This window comes from Medicago sativa, chromosome 7 (assembly GCF_051527215.1).
Source record: "Medicago sativa cultivar Bolivia chromosome 7, Bolivia_mono, whole genome shotgun sequence".
NCBI lineage: Eukaryota > Viridiplantae > Streptophyta > Magnoliopsida > Fabales > Fabaceae > Medicago > Medicago sativa.
Window position 1 is genome coordinate 6,433,572 of NC_140755.1, and position 17,354 is coordinate 6,450,925.

General features: G+C 33.0%; 3 protein-coding genes and 1 pseudogene across 3 annotated transcripts; 1 reads left to right on the forward strand and 3 right to left on the reverse strand.

The window, feature by feature from the left end:
* Window positions 1-460: 460 nt before the first annotated feature.
* On the reverse strand, window positions 461-794 carry LOC146903835 (large ribosomal subunit protein P1-like). Its single transcript, XM_085725541.1, has 2 exons — window positions 691-794; window positions 461-620 (listed from the first exon to the last, which is right to left on the reverse strand). Exons 1-2 carry the CDS (start codon window positions 757-759, stop codon window positions 492-494), a joined length of 198 nt encoding a protein of 65 aa, XP_085581667.1. The 5' UTR covers window positions 760-794; the 3' UTR covers window positions 461-491.
* A 3,124-nt stretch (window positions 795-3,918) lies between these two features.
* Window positions 3,919-4,060, reverse strand: LOC146903836 (U4 spliceosomal RNA; annotated as a pseudogene).
* Window positions 4,061-7,932: 3,872 nt separating this feature from the next.
* On the forward strand, window positions 7,933-11,465 carry LOC146903837 (protein ABA DEFICIENT 4, chloroplastic-like). The gene is made up of 6 exons (XM_085724324.1): window positions 7,933-8,192; window positions 9,017-9,221; window positions 10,041-10,141; window positions 10,314-10,442; window positions 10,538-10,626; window positions 11,139-11,465. The coding sequence occupies exons 1-6, from the start codon at window positions 8,145-8,147 to the stop codon at window positions 11,284-11,286; spliced, it is 720 nt and encodes a 239-aa protein (XP_085580450.1). The 5' UTR covers window positions 7,933-8,144; the 3' UTR covers window positions 11,287-11,465.
* Window positions 11,466-12,307: 842 nt separating this feature from the next.
* Window positions 12,308-15,366, reverse strand: LOC146903838 (uncharacterized). Its single transcript, XM_085724325.1, has 2 exons — window positions 15,230-15,366; window positions 12,308-12,749 (listed from the first exon to the last, which is right to left on the reverse strand). The coding sequence occupies exon 2, from the start codon at window positions 12,745-12,747 to the stop codon at window positions 12,466-12,468; it is 282 nt and encodes a 93-aa protein (XP_085580451.1). The 5' UTR covers window positions 12,748-12,749; window positions 15,230-15,366; the 3' UTR covers window positions 12,308-12,465.
* Window positions 15,367-17,354: the final 1,988 nt, after the last annotated feature.

The window sequence follows — 17,354 nt, forward strand, 5'->3', positions numbered from 1 at the left end:
CCAATCAGACTATTGCTGGAATCTTACTTCGTCCTCCTAATATGTGTTCTTCTAGGTCATTACTGTACAATTTTCCGACGATCTCGTACTATCATCATCTCTTCTTTCCTTCCCACAATTTTGTCGAGAGACGAACTTGATAAAGAAGGTGGTGCCGCTAAATTCGTGAAAAGTGATTTGGGAACTTCAGATCTTGAAGATAACGCCTCCGGAGATGGAGGCGTTATCAGACTTTTCATTTTATTTTAAAATATAATAATTGAATAGAGCAGCCGGTTGCCAGTAATAAATTTTATTAAGATTAGTTACGTGGACCAATCCACGAGAAAGTGGCCAAAAGCGATTGATAGAGCGACTGCATTTAGCATTGCTCATATAAAGAATTCAAAAAGATGACACACATCAAGTACTACTCTTCAAACTCTAAATTTTCTTTTAGGACTTCACCACTAAGGGAGTCTTTTCCAAAATTCAACAATATGAAGTAAAACTCAACAATTGTCGGAATTCAAAATGAGATCATCAATGTTCTTGCTTTGAGCAAGCTTAGCGAATAGGCTTGGCCAGTAGGATTCAACGATGACGTTAGCAGCCTTCAACAAAGTGCCGATCTTCTCCGCCTAAAAAAAAGATATCTATGAGCAATTTGGAAATTAAAAAAATCTAATTGAAAAAAGATAATAGACTTACGGTGATTGGGATTCCATCGTCGTGGAGGATCAAGGTGGCATAAATGCAACCCAACTCGCCGGAACTCATTTTGTGAATTGTGATTGTTCTGCGACAAAAACTAGGGTTTATGTGAGTTTCGATATATATATATATATATATATATATATATATATATATATATATATATATATATATATATATATATATATATATATATATATAGTGGCGTGTTATCAGAAACCTAGGTTAATCGATTGGGCCTTAAAAAATAATACGGTTGTGAGAATAATAGAATTAGCTAAAACAATTTCTGTATGGTAATTTGGTTGTTGCAGTTGGGTCATCTATTTTTTCTTCATGCTTTTGGTTGTGAATAATAATAACAAGAGATTAATTAGAATAGACTGACAGTGTAAAACAACTTTACACTATCAACCAATTAAAATCACTCAATTAGACACATCATCTTAAGTGTTAAAAAAAGAAAAATCAAATAAAATATTTTCCAATAAATATCATATCTCACGTTTCTTAATTACGGCATTTGATTTAGAAGTTTTCAATATTCATTTAGAGGCTTTTGCATAATGAAGAGGCTAACAATCAAAATGGTGTGGCATTGAGCAGAATTTTTTGAACATAGACCATCCCAATAATGCTTCTATTTTAGTACCAGTGCAATATGTGACTATTTCTCCCTATAGTAAACATACTTTTCGCAACTTATATACCGACATACAAACTTCATAATCTCCTATCCATACTATTTCCATCCAAATGTACAAGTTTCTAAGATTCCTTTGTGAAAATTCAATTGTTTTTCTCCTTCTCAACCCTTTTGTTTTAAAATTGAAAACATGTTTGTAAATGTGAACATGTTGTAGCCTTAATCTACAATTCACTTCATATCACTATTATGATTATCACTTATGAATTATGATTTGACAACACATATAGTCTCAATTCATATTTAATTTGATGGAAGAAGATATTGAAATTTGACTATTTCAGGAAGAGTTTACTACATTTCCTTGGCAATGATAATTTGAGCTCCAAAACCTTCCAACTAACATTACATAACCTATAAGTAGATTCTGCTACAAAATTTTGATTATCGTTCAAAATCTAAAGTATGAAACAAAGTCATAGTGAAAATTGCTAAACAGAATGGGGAAAAAAAAATCAGTGTATATATGCCCAATCTGCATCCGAACTATGTCTTCCTCCAAATCATGAAGAAAGAAACAAATTTAAAAAAGAAGTTATTGGTTTTAGAGAGAGTGAAAAAGGAAGAATATTGATGATTGGGATGAGAAAGAAAGGCACAAAGATTAAATCTGGGATATGGCAATTATTGGAAATGATTTTATTTGATTCTTCCTTATTTTAACAATTAAGATGATGTGTTTAATTTGGTGAATTTAATTGGTTGATAGTGTAAAGTTGTTTTACACTGTCAGTCTATTCTAATTAATCTCTAATAACAATACTTAACATTAAAGTGAAGAAATTATTTAATATATATGATGGAAACTTATATAGAAGAAGGTTAAACATACTTATATATTGATTGAACCCTCCCTGATCAAGTCCTTGCTAATAATTGAGACGAAAAATAAACAAGATGTATACAATCAGTTGCCACCTTTAGTATGAAGGTTCGTAACTCAATGAACCCCATAAACCATCAGTTTTGGGATCTTTTACACACTTTTTTAAAAGAAAATATAGTAAAATATGTTTTAACGTTAAAATTAACAATAATAGTAAAATTCACGTTTACAAGAGCATTTTTCCAAATTCACTTCCTCTGAAATTTTTTCTCAAATTCTTTTGAAAAACAATAAAGTAAAAACTTTTTGATGAAATTTTGTCGGTCTCCTTTGTGTTTACTAGAGCATCTAGCTCAGACAACAATCATAATCATAGACAATTTACACTTATCTAGTTGGTATCTCGTGTACACATTTTCAGTCAATGGACATTAATCGTCAAAGTTTATAACATGACGTTAACAAAATCAAAGAAATAAAACGACTCTAACTTTTTGAATCTTTGTCTAATAATCTCAAATCATATTCCCATTTCTATCGTTTCACACAGCCTCAAAATACAAAATATAGTTCGGCCGGTACAAAAACATCATTAAACCATGTGTTTACACTTAAAAATAATTATCATGTTAGCCGATCTCGATAAATATACGATTGAACTATTTGGCGAAAGGAGCCTCCTAGCCAATTGAATGATAGACGGTAGAGCAGATGGGGAAAAAAGTTGATTCTTTATCTAGTTCGCTAACTCAGAATGTCGGTATTTCGAGCCTTAATACTGAGTCAAAATAGAGTGGAACTAGACAATGACGCGATAAACCAACGGTCATTGTTCTTAGCATAACCGCCTTGAAGAGTGAAGGAGAAAACACAATCTCCATGGAGTTGCACACCAAAAGACCTTGTCGGCGGATCATTGTTTGAGAATAAATTAGGCTTAAATGCTCAATTGGTCCCTTAAATTTATTTCAAGTATCGGTTTGGTCTCATAAGTAATAAAAGGTCCTTTTAGGTTCCTTAACTTTATATAAAGTATTAGTTTGGTCCTTTCTGTTAATTTAATTCAAAAAAAAGTTAAATTTTGGTCTCTTAACTTATTTAATTAGTATTAGTTTGGTCCCTTAACTTATTTAATTAGTATTAGTTCGGTCCCTAAACTTAACTTTTTTTTTAATTAAATTAACAGAAGGGACCAAACCGATACTTTAAATAAAGTTAAAGGACCTAAACGGACCTTTTATTATTTAAGGGACCAAACCGATACTTGAAATCAAGTTAAAGGACCAATTGAGCATTTAAGCCAAAAAGTTAAAAGTTTAATGCAACCTAAAGATGTGCACTTGTTATAATGCATAATAGTTAACGAGCATACAAAATACTACCAATTGCAAAAACAATGAATAACCAAGAAAATTAAATATAAAGAATTCAAAAGGATGGCACAAATCAAGTACTTTTATTACTTAAGGGACCAAACCGATACTTGAAATCAAGTTAAGGGATCAATTGAGCATTTAAGCCAAAAAATTAAAAGTTTAATGCAACCTAAAGATGTGCACTTGTTATAATGCATAATAGTTAACGAGCATACAAAATACTACCAATTGCAAAAACAATGAACAACCAAGAAAATTAAATATAAAGAATTCAAAAGGATGGCACAAATCAAGTACTACTCTTCAGACTCTAAATTCAACAAGGATTCTTTCCAAAATTCTCGAAGGCTTAAGTTGAATCCAAACCTAATAGAGGATTTGGAAATAGTTTTCAACAAGCAACAGATGTGCCTAAGTTGATACCTCACACTAGCCGCATCATTGTCCCAAGTCGCAGACCGAGTCAAAATTGGCCTTGGGGGCCAAAACTGCAAAATCTCTATATCGCCATTTTTCACGATTTATATCGCTCATCTTAGCATCCGTATAACCTTTTGTAGGATCTCCGAATTTTAGCAGACGAGGGAAGCAAGGCCTTTAGAGTTCTCTGACTTCTAGACAATCCTAAAACAGTGGCAGCTTCGTCAGTCATACCAGCATTTATAAGCTCAGTTATTATCATAAGAGGAATGTGATTATCAAGGTGAAAATCACTATAAGGATGCTCAATAACAATATCACAATATGCCCTAACTGCTTCAGATATTCTACCTTCAGCACAAAGTGCAGTTAATAGCCCAACAAAACTAAATTTACTTGGCACAAACCCTCAGCAAGTATGGCATTGAACAAATGTAAGGCATCATCCACCATGCTGGAATCCAGAAATGCCTAAAATAAAACATTATGTGTCACAGGGACAACATTAAGAGAACGACCCGTCTGAATCATGTCGAAGAACAATTTTGTAGCATCATGGAGTCTCCCCAATTTATCACACTTATGAATGATTGATGTCCAACCATCGATAGAGAATTCAATTCCTAACTTAACCTTTAGACCTAAAAGCTGGTACACTTGTGGACATCGATCTCGACCTCATCATCGTTCATTTTACAAAAGGAAATCAGAATCTTGTTAAAAGTAACCTTGTCAGGATAATAGGGCACACTCAACATGCGTCTGAGACAAAATGAATTTTTTAAATGTAAACTTGTTATGTCCTTGGAATGGGAAATGTGAAAAAGTGTAATCTCGAAAGTGGAATAATCAGGAGAGTCCATTTGTTCCAAAACACTTAAAGCAGCTAGGGTTTGAGAAGTTCCAAATAGACAATCCACAAGTAAATTTAAAGAAAATGTCTTTGGAACAAACCCATGAGATTCTACCATGTGGCGATAAGCATCAATGAGCATCTTGCTTTTACCTGCGTGACCCAAAAGTGATAACAAGTTTGCGTTTACATCACCATTGAGAAAACCAAAAGATTGTAAATCTGAGATAAGAGTTTCAATTGATTTGGAACGAGTGAGGCGATCTAGAACGGGAACGAATAGATTGTAGGTTGATATCTCCCAGTCTAAACTTTCGTGCAAGAAGTCGCATAGATGGAGTATATCATTAGAGGGGATATTTCTCAGGGTTGAATACAGACTTTGATTTCTGAAAAAATGTGATGTTATTGTTAGTGGATTTCATCTTGTTGATGGGAACAACTTGGAGAGTGTGGATTTGTGTTGTTGTCATCTTTGAGAAGGTTTTGAGGATGCGACGTTGTCGACGCAATAATATTGAAAAATGTGTTGTGCCACATTGTTATCGACCAAATCATTTACTATCACCGGATTTCATTGTTTTGTGTTTGGCATGTCCACAGTGAAATGATGTCAGGCAACATGCAGTTATGTCGTCAGGATAGTTACTTCGCCAGTGCTCAACTAATTGTGATTCCATATTGGCATCCTATCCCAAGTTACAATGCTCCATTGAAAATCGTGACGAATCACCTGCTTCACACTCCAAATCCCACGCCAAACATAGCTCAGGTTGTGGTCAATGGTTAAGAGCTACTCCCTCTGGTCACTATTATAAGCAAATTTTAACTTTTTAGGTTCATTCATTAAATGATGTATATGGTCTATATTGTAGACCAAATACATCATTTATTGAATGAATCTAAAAAGTAAAAATTTGCTTATAAATGTGACCGGAGGGAGTATGAAGCACGGACACTCCACGGATTAGGCGTGTCCCAGTGTGGGACACGTGTCGTGTCCGACACCGACACTTGTAATTACACTGAATTATGTATTTTTTTCAAATTATTAGTTGTGTCGGTGTGTCAGTATCCGTATCATGTCCAGTGTCCATGTCCGTATCCGTGCTTCATAGGTTAGGAGTAACAAATATAAAGAGTCAAAATCTTAGCCATCTAAAACAATTCAATCCACTAGTAAGCCTAAACTGAACCATTTCACTTGAGTTTGAATATGAAACATTGTAATTGATATTTGTCATATCGTTTCCCGGCAAATAAAAAAAAATATTTTAGATCAAAAGTGCATATCATGTCTAATACTCTTCGCTACTAAGAGCAACTTCATTGGCTATATACGCCCCCACGTAATTTCAAAAGGAGGGTATTTCGCGGAAAAAATTATTGGAGTTCGACAACTTTTGTAATCACCGTACTCTGCTGAAGCAACTCATCCTGCACATTTCTTAATGTTTTTCTACAGCAAAACTGTGAAAAGATGAAGGTGTGCAATAAAAAGCAAATAAAATAGGCTTAATTACACTTTTAGTCCTCGTGTTTTGGCCTACTCACGAAACTGGTCCTACCCTTTTAAAACAGAACAAAATCGTCCTTCAATTATCATTTTTGTTGCATTTTTCGTCCTACCTCCTATTTTCAAACTCCAGAAACGCAGAGAAATGACAGTTTTAGACAGTTTTAGACCTATCCCTATGCTCAACCATGAAATCAACAAGGAATAAAGCATGTGGGTACAAGGAATCTAGTCTATTCAGCACACTAACAAAAAAAAAAAACCTAATTTGAAACATATCTTAGAAATTAGGGTTTTTTTTGTCATTGTGTTGAATAAAGTGGATTCTTTGTACCCACATGCTTTATTCCTTGTTTATTTCATGGTTGAGCATAGGGGTAGGTCTAAAACTGTTATTTCTCTGCGTTTTTGGTGAATAAAACGGGGGGTATGACAAAAAATGCAACAAAAATGATAACTGAAGGACAATTTTGTTCTGTTTGAAAAGGGCAGGACCAGTTTCGTGAGTAGGCCAAAACACGAGGACCAAAAGTGTAATTAAGCCAATAATAAAATATTAATATGTTTGGTGAGATGTGGGACCCGTTTTGAATTTTTTGAGGTTACTTCATTGGAATAAAAAATGGCTTAATTGCAGTTTTAGCCCCCTAAACTTTTTCAAAGTTGCGATTTTGGCCCCCTAAGAAAAAACTATAAAACCGCCCCCTAAGTTTTGCAACTGTGGCAGTTTTGGCCCCCCAAGGCAAAAAAAATAAAAAAATGACACGTGGCACCTCACTTAGGGTGTCATGTCAGCGTAGACCGAGTCAAAATTGGCCTTGGGGGCCAAAACTGCCACAGTTGCAAAACTTAGGGGGCGGTTTTGTAGTTTTTTTTCTTCTTAGGGGGCCAAAATCGCAACTTTAGAAAAGTTAGGGGGCTAAAACTGCAATTAAGCCATAAAAAATGAATGAGGCCTTGTAAGTTGATGTTGCTTAATAAAATACTAAGGTTTAGTAGTAATAATCTAAATATAAGAGATAAAATTGGTTACACAAAAATTAACACATTTTAAATCAAATACATTAGCTTTTATTGATTTAAACATTGTAACAAAAAAAATCTAAATATTTGTTAGTAAAATTGATTCTGAAATATTTGGTTGTTGTCTAGTAGAATTGATTATGTCTATAGAATTGATTTTGTCTCCAAAATTAATTATATTTGAATCTAGAATTTGTAGATTTTAGTTTTAGAATTGATTTTTACACGTAAATTTACAATTCAACTCACTTTTACATAAATGTGTCCAAACACAAATCACTTTAATTAATTTTAACCAAAATCAATTCTATCAGACTCAATTGTCCAAACACACATAAATGTGTCTAAACACAAATCACTTTAATTAATTTTAACCAAAATCAATACTATAAAAATCAATTATCCAAACACACCCTTATATTACAACAAGAAGTGAAAGCACATATGAAAAGTATATACAATATACATGTAATTTCTTTCCTTAAGAAAAAAAAGTAAAAAGTAATTTCTTAAATTATTATGAATATGTGTTCGGTGTATCACACCAAGAAAGTGTTTAGAAAAGACAAAACAAGTGGAAAGTGGCCATTGATTGAAAAGCATCACTTCCAATTTTAGCTAACTTTTTCTCTTTTCACTACCAAATTTCAGCTTCATATTCATATATATGAAGAAGTGGCCATTGTTGCTGAATCTGTTGTTCACTACATACTTCTTTTGCTTCTTCAATCATGTCTTTCTCTTCTTGCTATTCTCATTCACCATTACCATTTAATAAGGTACAACCCTTTCATTGTTTTGTTTTGTAATCTTATCTGCATTTTTTTTGTCTTTTTTGGTACCTTTTTTTGATTTTACACAAATGGGGTTTCTGTTTGAAATGTAAAGTTTTGAACTTTGAATAAATGTATCTGAAATTGAAAATTGTTTTCTGTGATAGATCAGAATCACCAATATGCATTACTAATGTGAAATGGGTCTTTGAGTTTTTTTTTTTTTTTTGTTATTTTTAAGTTTGTAATAGATTTGATGTTAGGTGCATGTTGGTATTAAATATGTAGAATTGACACTTCACATTGATGTCAGTGTCATGTTTGTGTAAGTGCTTCATAGGCAATAAAAGGGAGTTTATATTGCCGCGTAAGTATAACTCAGATGGTAAAATGTTGCAGTGACATTTGATATGTTAAAATGCATGTTGGTATATTGTCGCGTGAGTACACCTCATATGATAGAATGTTGCAGAGAAATTTGATATGTTGTGGCGTCGGTTCAACCCCTCATTTTCAACTTCTTAGCACTTGGTTGGTGTGAGTTTTGCCGCTAGGTTGTTTAAAACAAAACAAATAGGAGTTTGTATTTCAAAAAGTTGGCACTCTTGTGTCATCAAACCAACTTTGGAGCACCGACACTTAAAATTGAAGATTTGTCCAGTGTTTAGCATGTGTCGATGTCCAACACCGGCATATGCGGTTACATTGAATTATTTCATTTTTTGAGTCAATGTAGTTTATTTATTCGTATGTATGGATAATCTAGTGTGTATTTCTGAGCTCAAGAAGTTTTATTCTATTTCATATTGATTTATAATCATTTGGGGCAGGATATAAAACTCTGTAGGACAGTTGGGCAACTGAAGCTGAATTTTCCTTTCTCTATCAGGAGTGATGGTGTTACCAAACACATTTCGAGAAGTAGATTCAGTTTAAGTGGAGATTGGAGTTTCATAGGAGGGTCCAGAATTGTTGTAAAACCAAAAGCTACAAGATCGGTTCGCCATCCAAAAAGAAGTCAAATACATGCTTCATGTAATCCTTTTTTAATGCTACTTTTTCATGTAATCTAGAATTGGTGCAATTTGTTTCTTACATATAATTTACCATTCAATAGAATTGGCTGTGAAGGAATTTGAGCATAATGGATATATTTAGGTTCTTTTGCAAAAATTGTTGGATCTGTAAGGATCTGATACACAAGATGCATCTCTATATTTATCTTATCTTTTTTGGCGGCATTATCATAAAGTAGGTTACTATTAGGGCATGTTTGGATTGACTTATTTGAGCTTATCTATTGATATAGAGCCTAGTAAGACTGTTTGAGACTTGAGAGAGGTTATGAAAACACTTATACATGACATGTGCATAAGCTGTTTTTAGTTTATTTCCTTAAATGCTTTAAGATAGTTTATTGAAACAGCTTATAGATTATATGAAAACAGTCCAACTTTATTTTATTGTTTGTTATAAAAATAGCTTAGACAGAAGCACTTATATGATAAGCGTCAGCTAAGCTGTTTATCCAAACAGGGTCTTGTCTTTTCTGAGCTCTATTCTTTTTAAGTTTTTGGAGACAAGTTATGGATGTTAACATTGCTCCTTTTGCATGTATTCCCTTTTCTACAATTATTCATGTGGCCGCTGATCTCAGCTATTCGAGTTTCCTAATTTTCTGTTATTCTTTTGTATATTGTAACTTTCAAAGCCTTGAACAAACACATTTAGGTCGACACCATTGAATCGAATAGATTGTTATAATATACTTGAAAAAACTTGATTATGATCTATGCTTAAATTGCTTGTTCTGTATAAATGGCGGTGATTCATTGTTTTACCTCAATGTTGCAGGGTTCATAGGATCTCAACTTCCTAGCACTGTATTTACATGGGGAACAATTGCAGTGCTCCCGTTTTACACCCTTATGGTTCTAGCCCCAAAATCCGATCTGGTACATTTCTTTCTGCATTTGAGAAAAATTATGATTAGTAATCTCATTTTCACAATTCATATTCAGTTTTTAGGTACATTAACAAAAAAGCATTCTGATATTCCTTTTCATTTCATTTATTTGGTTATGATACTGATATCCTGATTAATTTTTCTGAAATTAAAAAATATAGACCAAAAAGTCTATGGAAAGTAGTTTACCATATGTAGTGCTCGGCATTCTATATGCTTATTTGCTGTGCCTTTCTTGGACACCTGAAACAGTTCGATTGATTTTCGCGAGTAAATACTTACTACCTGAGGTGTGTATTCATTCATCAACGAAGTTATGTTTTCTTTCTTTAAAGAGTTCTATTATTCAAACTCATAACCGTTTATATTTGCATACTCCTTGCAGCTTTCTAGCATAGGAAAAATGTTCTCTAGTGAGTTGACTTTAGCCTCTGCTTGGATTCACCTTTTGGTTGTTGATCTTTTTGCTGCAAGGTCCTGTTGTATCTTTTGTGATTTCTACTTCACCCAATTTTCCTCGTTATTGCTGGTTTTTCATTCATGAATGATATTTTGATACAAATTTGCGAACAAAAAATCGAGAACAATTTGGATAATTAATGCCGTTAAGGTATCTGGTTGATCGTATTAAGTGGTTGGTTAATGAATATAAGTATATGTCACAACTCATTAATCATCCGGTTAATGCAATTAACCCTGAATTTGGACGTCATAAACCAAATGGTTTTTAGATGTTCAAATATACATGGTATCCATTAATCATCCCAATTATATTCATGATCTTCAGGTTTTCGAATGCACATGATATTCTATTAACCATAATCTGTTAATCTGTGTTAAACTATACACATGATATCGTGGCTAATATCGTGATTAATGACATTCAAAACCGTGGTGAATTTTGTTGTCGAATTTGTGTTAAAATAACACAGCTCTTTCTCATTCTTTAGTTATTTCTCTGACAGTATTTTTGGTTCAAAATCCAGGCATATATTTCATGATGGACTGAAGAATCAGATTGAAACTCGGCATTCAGTTTCCTTTTGCTTGTTCTTTTGCCCAATTGGGATTCTTACTCATGTCATCACCAAAGCAATGACCAAAACTACAAGAAAAGATGGTCATGGTTTATAGATGGCACCTAAACATGTATTTTGTTTGATGAATTTAGGTCTTCAATCAAAATATTAGTTGTAATTTCATTGGTACATTTTTTGGTCGTCAATCAAAATATTAGTTGTTTGTTATATCAGAAAACAAACAAAGCTAGCTTCCCAATCTCTTTTGATATCAGAAATGGAATTTCTCGCGCAGTAATCGAGTATCATATCAAATTGAAGCATTAAACAGGATCACATCCCATTTCTCCACCCGCAACATAAGTTTGAATGTACATTCAGAAAACAGGATCAATTCACATTCCATTTCTCGACTTCCAACATGACTTTGAATGTTCACATTTGGAAAAATATTAATTATGAACCGTCTGGAAATAATTTATGCAATTCAGAAGTACCCTTTTGAAAACATGCTAGGAATTTTAGAGGTGTTTTAGAAGTGAGAGGTGTAAAGTAGTGCCATAACATGAAAATTTTGGCCTCTTCATTGACAAATTTGTTTAATCCCTACTCATTTGTATTTGTGTGTATGCAGCATTGGAAAAGAAGATTTGGTTGAATGACTTAGTCACATGCAGTCTTGTAGAATAATAATAAAGTTTAGAAACATAACTGACATGTGTGATATAAGCAACATGAAATCCAAAATTATATTCAACACTCAGATTCAGATTTTTTGTTTAATATTGAAATAATGTCAATACCTATGAAGCATAGACACCGGACACAACACAAACACGTCCGCACCGATAATGCTTTGAAAAAGTGACATAAATCAATGGAATCATATGTGTCGGTGTCATACACAATATGTATCCGACATTGGGACACACCTCACCCGAAGAGTATTTCTGCTTCATAGATCAATACCTAAATTTTACAGAACTTTAACAGGGCATAATGCTTTAAGTTTTTAATAATGCATGAATTATACATCCCATTTCAAAAGGTTCCAATGCTACCTCAGGTGCAAAAAGAATCATTAAAACTATGGAAATTAAAATGAAGAATATCTAAAAAAAAAAAAAAACAACATGAAGGCACAATCATATTTCCATGAATTTAAATATTGGTATGTGTTATCATCCACCAAATAATATTCCTTAAATTCTTCAATAAACTAACTAAAAATCAGTTGTAGAATCACACAGTACAAAGATAAAACCACTCATACATTTTAGACATATTTCAAAAGCTAAGTAAGCTTAGTTTTCTTAGCCTTTACTTGAGCCTTCTTAGCAACATCATCATCATCTTCCGAGGAAGCTTCTAACGACTCGTCTGGAACATCTTGAGGAATATTATGCTTTGTTATGAAATCCTTCAATACGGCCATGCTTTGTTCTTTCATGTTAACGAGTTGCTCTGATAATGAAGAACCATTGATTGCCTGAACAGAATATGACTCTGTGCTGAGACGAAATGTGGCATTCACCTGAGGTCTAGGAAGCACTGCATCACTTGATTCTATTTCCATCTCTGCATTTTGAATAATTATAGAAACAAAAGAAGCAGTTAAGTGCTTCATTGTTTAAAAGTAGCACTGATTACGGATGTATATAATAACACCAATCAAAGACAACAGAACAAACTGGGTATTGGCTCAAAAATATTTCAAAATATATCTAAAGGAAACAGTATTTTCAAAACTAACCACCGTATTTGTTCTTAGTCTCATACTATAAAGCTTTGTTTTCGAGTTTGGAGGAGAAGTGAGGGGAAAAGTTAGAGAATATACTGACGAGAAAAGGGAAAGAGAAGGGGAAATAGTCCCCCACCTTGCATGGAGGTTTACTTTTCTTCATTGAACCAAAGAGGAATGCTAGCAACACTCTCTTTTGAGCACTCTCTTTAACACTCACTCTTTTATTGGGTAAAATCAATGTATGTCCCACCACTTTATGTGGGTTCCATTTCCAAAGTGTAGGTGCCACATTGATTTCACCCAATAAAAGAGTGAGTGTTAGAGAGAGTGCTCAAAAGAGAGTGTTGCTAGCATTTCTCTTGAAGAGGAATGCTAGCAACACTCTCTTTTGAGCACTCTCTCTTCAGTATGGACTAACTCAAAAAATGTGTCGAGGAAAGACTTTGGAGGGTTTTGAATAAATTTTCAAATCCTTCTCATCTCTTTATAATATTCTCAAACCAAAGAAAATAGGGTTAATTAAGTTTTTACTCCCTATAAATATTCACAGTTTTGTTTTTAGTCCCTACAAAATAAAATCACACTTTTTAGTCCTTGTGACATTTTCCTTAAGCATTTTAGGGACTAAAAATGCTGATGGAAATTTTTTATAGGGACTAAAAATGTTGATGAAAAATTTTATAGGGACTTCTTAGTGTGATTTTATTTTGTAGGGACTAAAAACAAAATTCTGAATATTTTTAGGGATCATTTACTTAATTAACCCAAGAAAATATTAGTTATAAGTATTCTTTTTCCATCCTCTCAAAAAATACTATTCTAAATAAGGTGAAATTTTTTCTTCCTTTTCCTTCCTCCTATTTCCTCCAAGGCCTCATCCTAACTCCCAAACAAAGTCTAAGTATTTCACTTGAGGCAAAGCCTTATAAAAATCGAAATCATGTTCAACAATAGCACAATATGGATGGCTTTCAAACTCATGGGGCTTTTCAACTAACGAAAAAAGGCTTCTGAAATTGTTTATAGTTACGTTAAAATTCATCATATTTTTTTTTTCATTAGTTGCTTATTGAACACTTTCAGCTATTGCATTTCAGAAGGCTGAATCTATGATTTGTATATACTGATTGTATTCTGTAAGACCAGAACTAGATCAGATAGAAGATAAAAATCTAACAAGCTTCTAAAATTGAACACAATATATGAATGAACCAATAAAGAAACGAAGAAACTAGGAAATGAAGGAAACTAAGGCCCTGTTTGGATGTAAACAGTTTAATTAAACGCTTATAGCATAAGCTATAGGTGTTTATGTATAATCTAATCATATAACAAAAGATAAAATAAAGTCAAATTGTTTTCATATAAACTGCAAGTTGTTTTCATAAGCTATTGTTGAGAGTTTATGGAAATTTCCCTTAAACAGATGGACATGTCACAAATTGTTTCTATAAGCTCTCCCAAACAGTCTCACAAATGTTTATGCCAGTAGATAAAATTTACTCAAATGCCCGTTTGGATTAGGCTTATTTTGAGCTTATGCAAAACAGCTTATGCAAATAAATAAGTTTTTATGTTAATTTATAAGTTTTCACAAATGAAAATTGTATCTTTATAAACTGTTTTTTCATAAACTACATTTACAAACTTATGAACAACACATAAAAGCTTATTTATTTGCATAAGCTGTTTTGCATGAGCTCAAAATAAGCCTAATCCAAACGTGCCCTAAGTCAATCAAACAGACCCCGAGTCCAAAGAATTAACTGTTTATCTAGAAGCTCAACTATCCAAATGTCAAGCTAAGCTCAACTATCCTCAAGCATACAAAATTGAAAGCTAAGCACAATTCCTCATATCAAACAGTTAACATATGACAAGCGCTTATGTATAAGCTACTTCTATAACAAAATATATAATAAAGTAAATATGTTTTCAGATAAGTTGTACGTTAGTTTCATAAACTATCTTCCAAGACCTATGAAAATAAACTGAAAATAGTTTATGGGCATGGTATAAACTGTTACTATAAGCTCTCACAAACAGTCTCATAAGTGCTTATAGTAGATAAGCTCAAATAAGTCAATCTAAACAAGTCCTAACAATTCCTCAAGCAGAACACACACAGAGACATTTCATCAAACAGTTAATATCTTCAAACAATAACACTTCACAATTTTCAACTAACTGAAACAGTTCATACAGAAACAAAAAAATTATTAAGATATTCAAACAACTACAACACATAATTGAACAGAAAACTCATCGACATGAAATGAAACTATGAAGAAAATCGAAATGTTTTGCGGTTTACCTTATTGACAGAGAGAGAGAGAGACTAGAGTCAGAATGAAGCAGCTCAAACACGACAGGATTTAGGTCCCGTTTTGCGGCAATATACTCATTTCGTGGGCGTTATATTCAATTGAAAGGGATTTTGTAAAATCTCCCTTATACCCCCCATATGTACTTCAATTGATGACCATTATTGAGAAAGATAAGAGATAAGTAAAGTAATTTTGTATAAAAATGTATGTTGAAAAAACATTTAAATTAATTATTTGAATAAAGAAAGAATAAGTAAACTCTCTTGAGTTGGTCTAGTGATGTTTGCTATGAACCTTTGAATACGTTAATCTCAGGTATTATTATATTTGATTCTCCCTGGTTTCAATTTTTGTAGGTTAGAATTTTATTTCTTTAAAACAAAACAAAAAACAATTTGTGTAAACTATAATAACTCTAAGAATGTTATTTAGTACAAATAATAAAGTCTAGCATAAATCTGTAAAGCCTAGTTCAACCGGCAATGTTGAAATTGTTAGGTTGGACGCCTTCACCAAAGTTTGAACCCGGAACAATGCAGTGTGTGTGAGTTTCAGTGGTGTTTACCATTTCGTCTACCGACAAAAAAAAGCCTAACATAAAATGGTTTTTGATTTATAAAATTTTCAATTTACTAGCTTTAAGTGAAAATTAGAAAGAGTTTAATTTTGACACTTTTTCGATGTAAAAGTTTACACTATTAACTAATCACGATCAATTATATGTATAATTCTAAATAAATGAAGATTTAACTCAAATATTTTTAATAATTTGACAAATATAATTTTGAAAATGGAAAACTCAAAGGTACTTTATGGTTCTGGATTAGAAAATTGGTTGAGTTAGATGATTCTGGATTCACATATACTATAATATAATGGTTAATTATTTAGAAATTAGAATCATATACACCAGATTCGATTTCTAGTTACCATACATGTAAACATCATAGTGAATGTGGTCAAATAAATGGCGTTGCTTTATAATCACTAAAACACATACATGTGCGCGCGCGCACACATCTCTGGAGTTGAATATCTCATTCAAGAATATATTTTTTATCTAATCTGGAAGCACCAATCAAAAAATAAAATCCATTATGATACACTTGATTCCGTTCATAAATACAAATTGTTATTTTAGATTATAGCATTAGGGTTTATCATATGAGTGCTTGTGTATTAATACGTCAAATTGTTTTCATTTAAGATTTAAGATGTAAGCTATTTTCATAAGTTATCCAGGAGAACTTAAGAAAATAAGCTAAAAACAATTTATAGTCATGTTATAAGTTGTTTCCATAGATTTTTTTGAGTATCATAAGTGCTTTTGTTAGAAGATAAGTTCACGAGCTATTAGAAGTAGAAGACACTCATGGAATCCTCACGGATATGAATTCAGTTTGTTAATGATTGAGTGCCTTTGCTTCTTCGACCGAACCAATGATGAATGAAGTGCTCTATCATTTTCAATTACCACTCTTAATTTGAACTGAGAAAGAGGCATCATCGATGTTGCATTTTGAAACAGCTAGGAGCTAGTTTCATACAATAATCAGTAAAACTGGTGCCTAATCATGCTTCTATTCAGCGCAGAGTTGCTGTGTCAGCTGGAATTCCTCCTCCAATGGATGTCTTCCCCGTAAAATTGCTTGGTTTGGCGTCTCTGCGCTACTGTTCCAGATTACATTGTTGCACTGTTGCCACAGACTCCACACTTGCATTGTCCAATGAGGGCCACAGCTCCTATCCCGATTCTGCAAACATTGGAAAATGACAATTGCAGCACTGTCTTGGCCTGCTGCAGACCGATATATATCAATTCAGAACCTGCTATTCTGCCAGCAGTGATTTCTGTTCGGATAGAAGAAAAACAGATGCAATCCGTCTTCTAAACCGCCATCACAAACAGCGCACGCAGCAGTATATCGAATTCTTCTGTCTTGTAATCTTGTCCATGTTGGTAAACAGTTTCTGTACACACGACAAATATTTAATCTTCGGCAGAACCTTAAACACTAAATCAAATTATATCTTCCTTCCACTTTAAGCAGTGACGAATCATAAAATGGTCGATACAATACCTATAAGCATTATGAACGGACAAGGCTCTAT

What these genes read in the sequence shown, in the direction of transcription:
- LOC146903835 (XM_085725541.1), bottom strand. Translation starts at nt 759, where the DNA reads ATGAGTTCCGGCGAGTTGGGTTGCATTTATGCCACCTTGATCCTCCAC. An exon ending in ACGATGGAATCCCAATCACC is followed by an intron (nt 621 to 690) that starts GTAAGTCTATTA and finishes TCTTTTTTTTAG; the next exon opens with GCGGAGAAGATCGGCACTTT.
- LOC146903837 (XM_085724324.1), top strand. Translation starts at nt 8,145, where the DNA reads ATGTCTTTCTCTTCTTGCTATTCTCATTCACCATTACCATTTAATAAG. An exon ending in AAGTCAAATACATGCTTCAT is followed by an intron (nt 9,222 to 10,040) that starts GTAATCCTTTTT and finishes TCAATGTTGCAG; the next exon opens with GGTTCATAGGATCTCAACTT. An exon ending in GTAAATACTTACTACCTGAG is followed by an intron (nt 10,443 to 10,537) that starts GTGTGTATTCAT and finishes TACTCCTTGCAG; the next exon opens with CTTTCTAGCATAGGAAAAAT.
- LOC146903838 (XM_085724325.1), bottom strand. Translation starts at nt 12,747, where the DNA reads ATGGAAATAGAATCAAGTGATGCAGTGCTTCCTAGACCTCAGGTGAAT.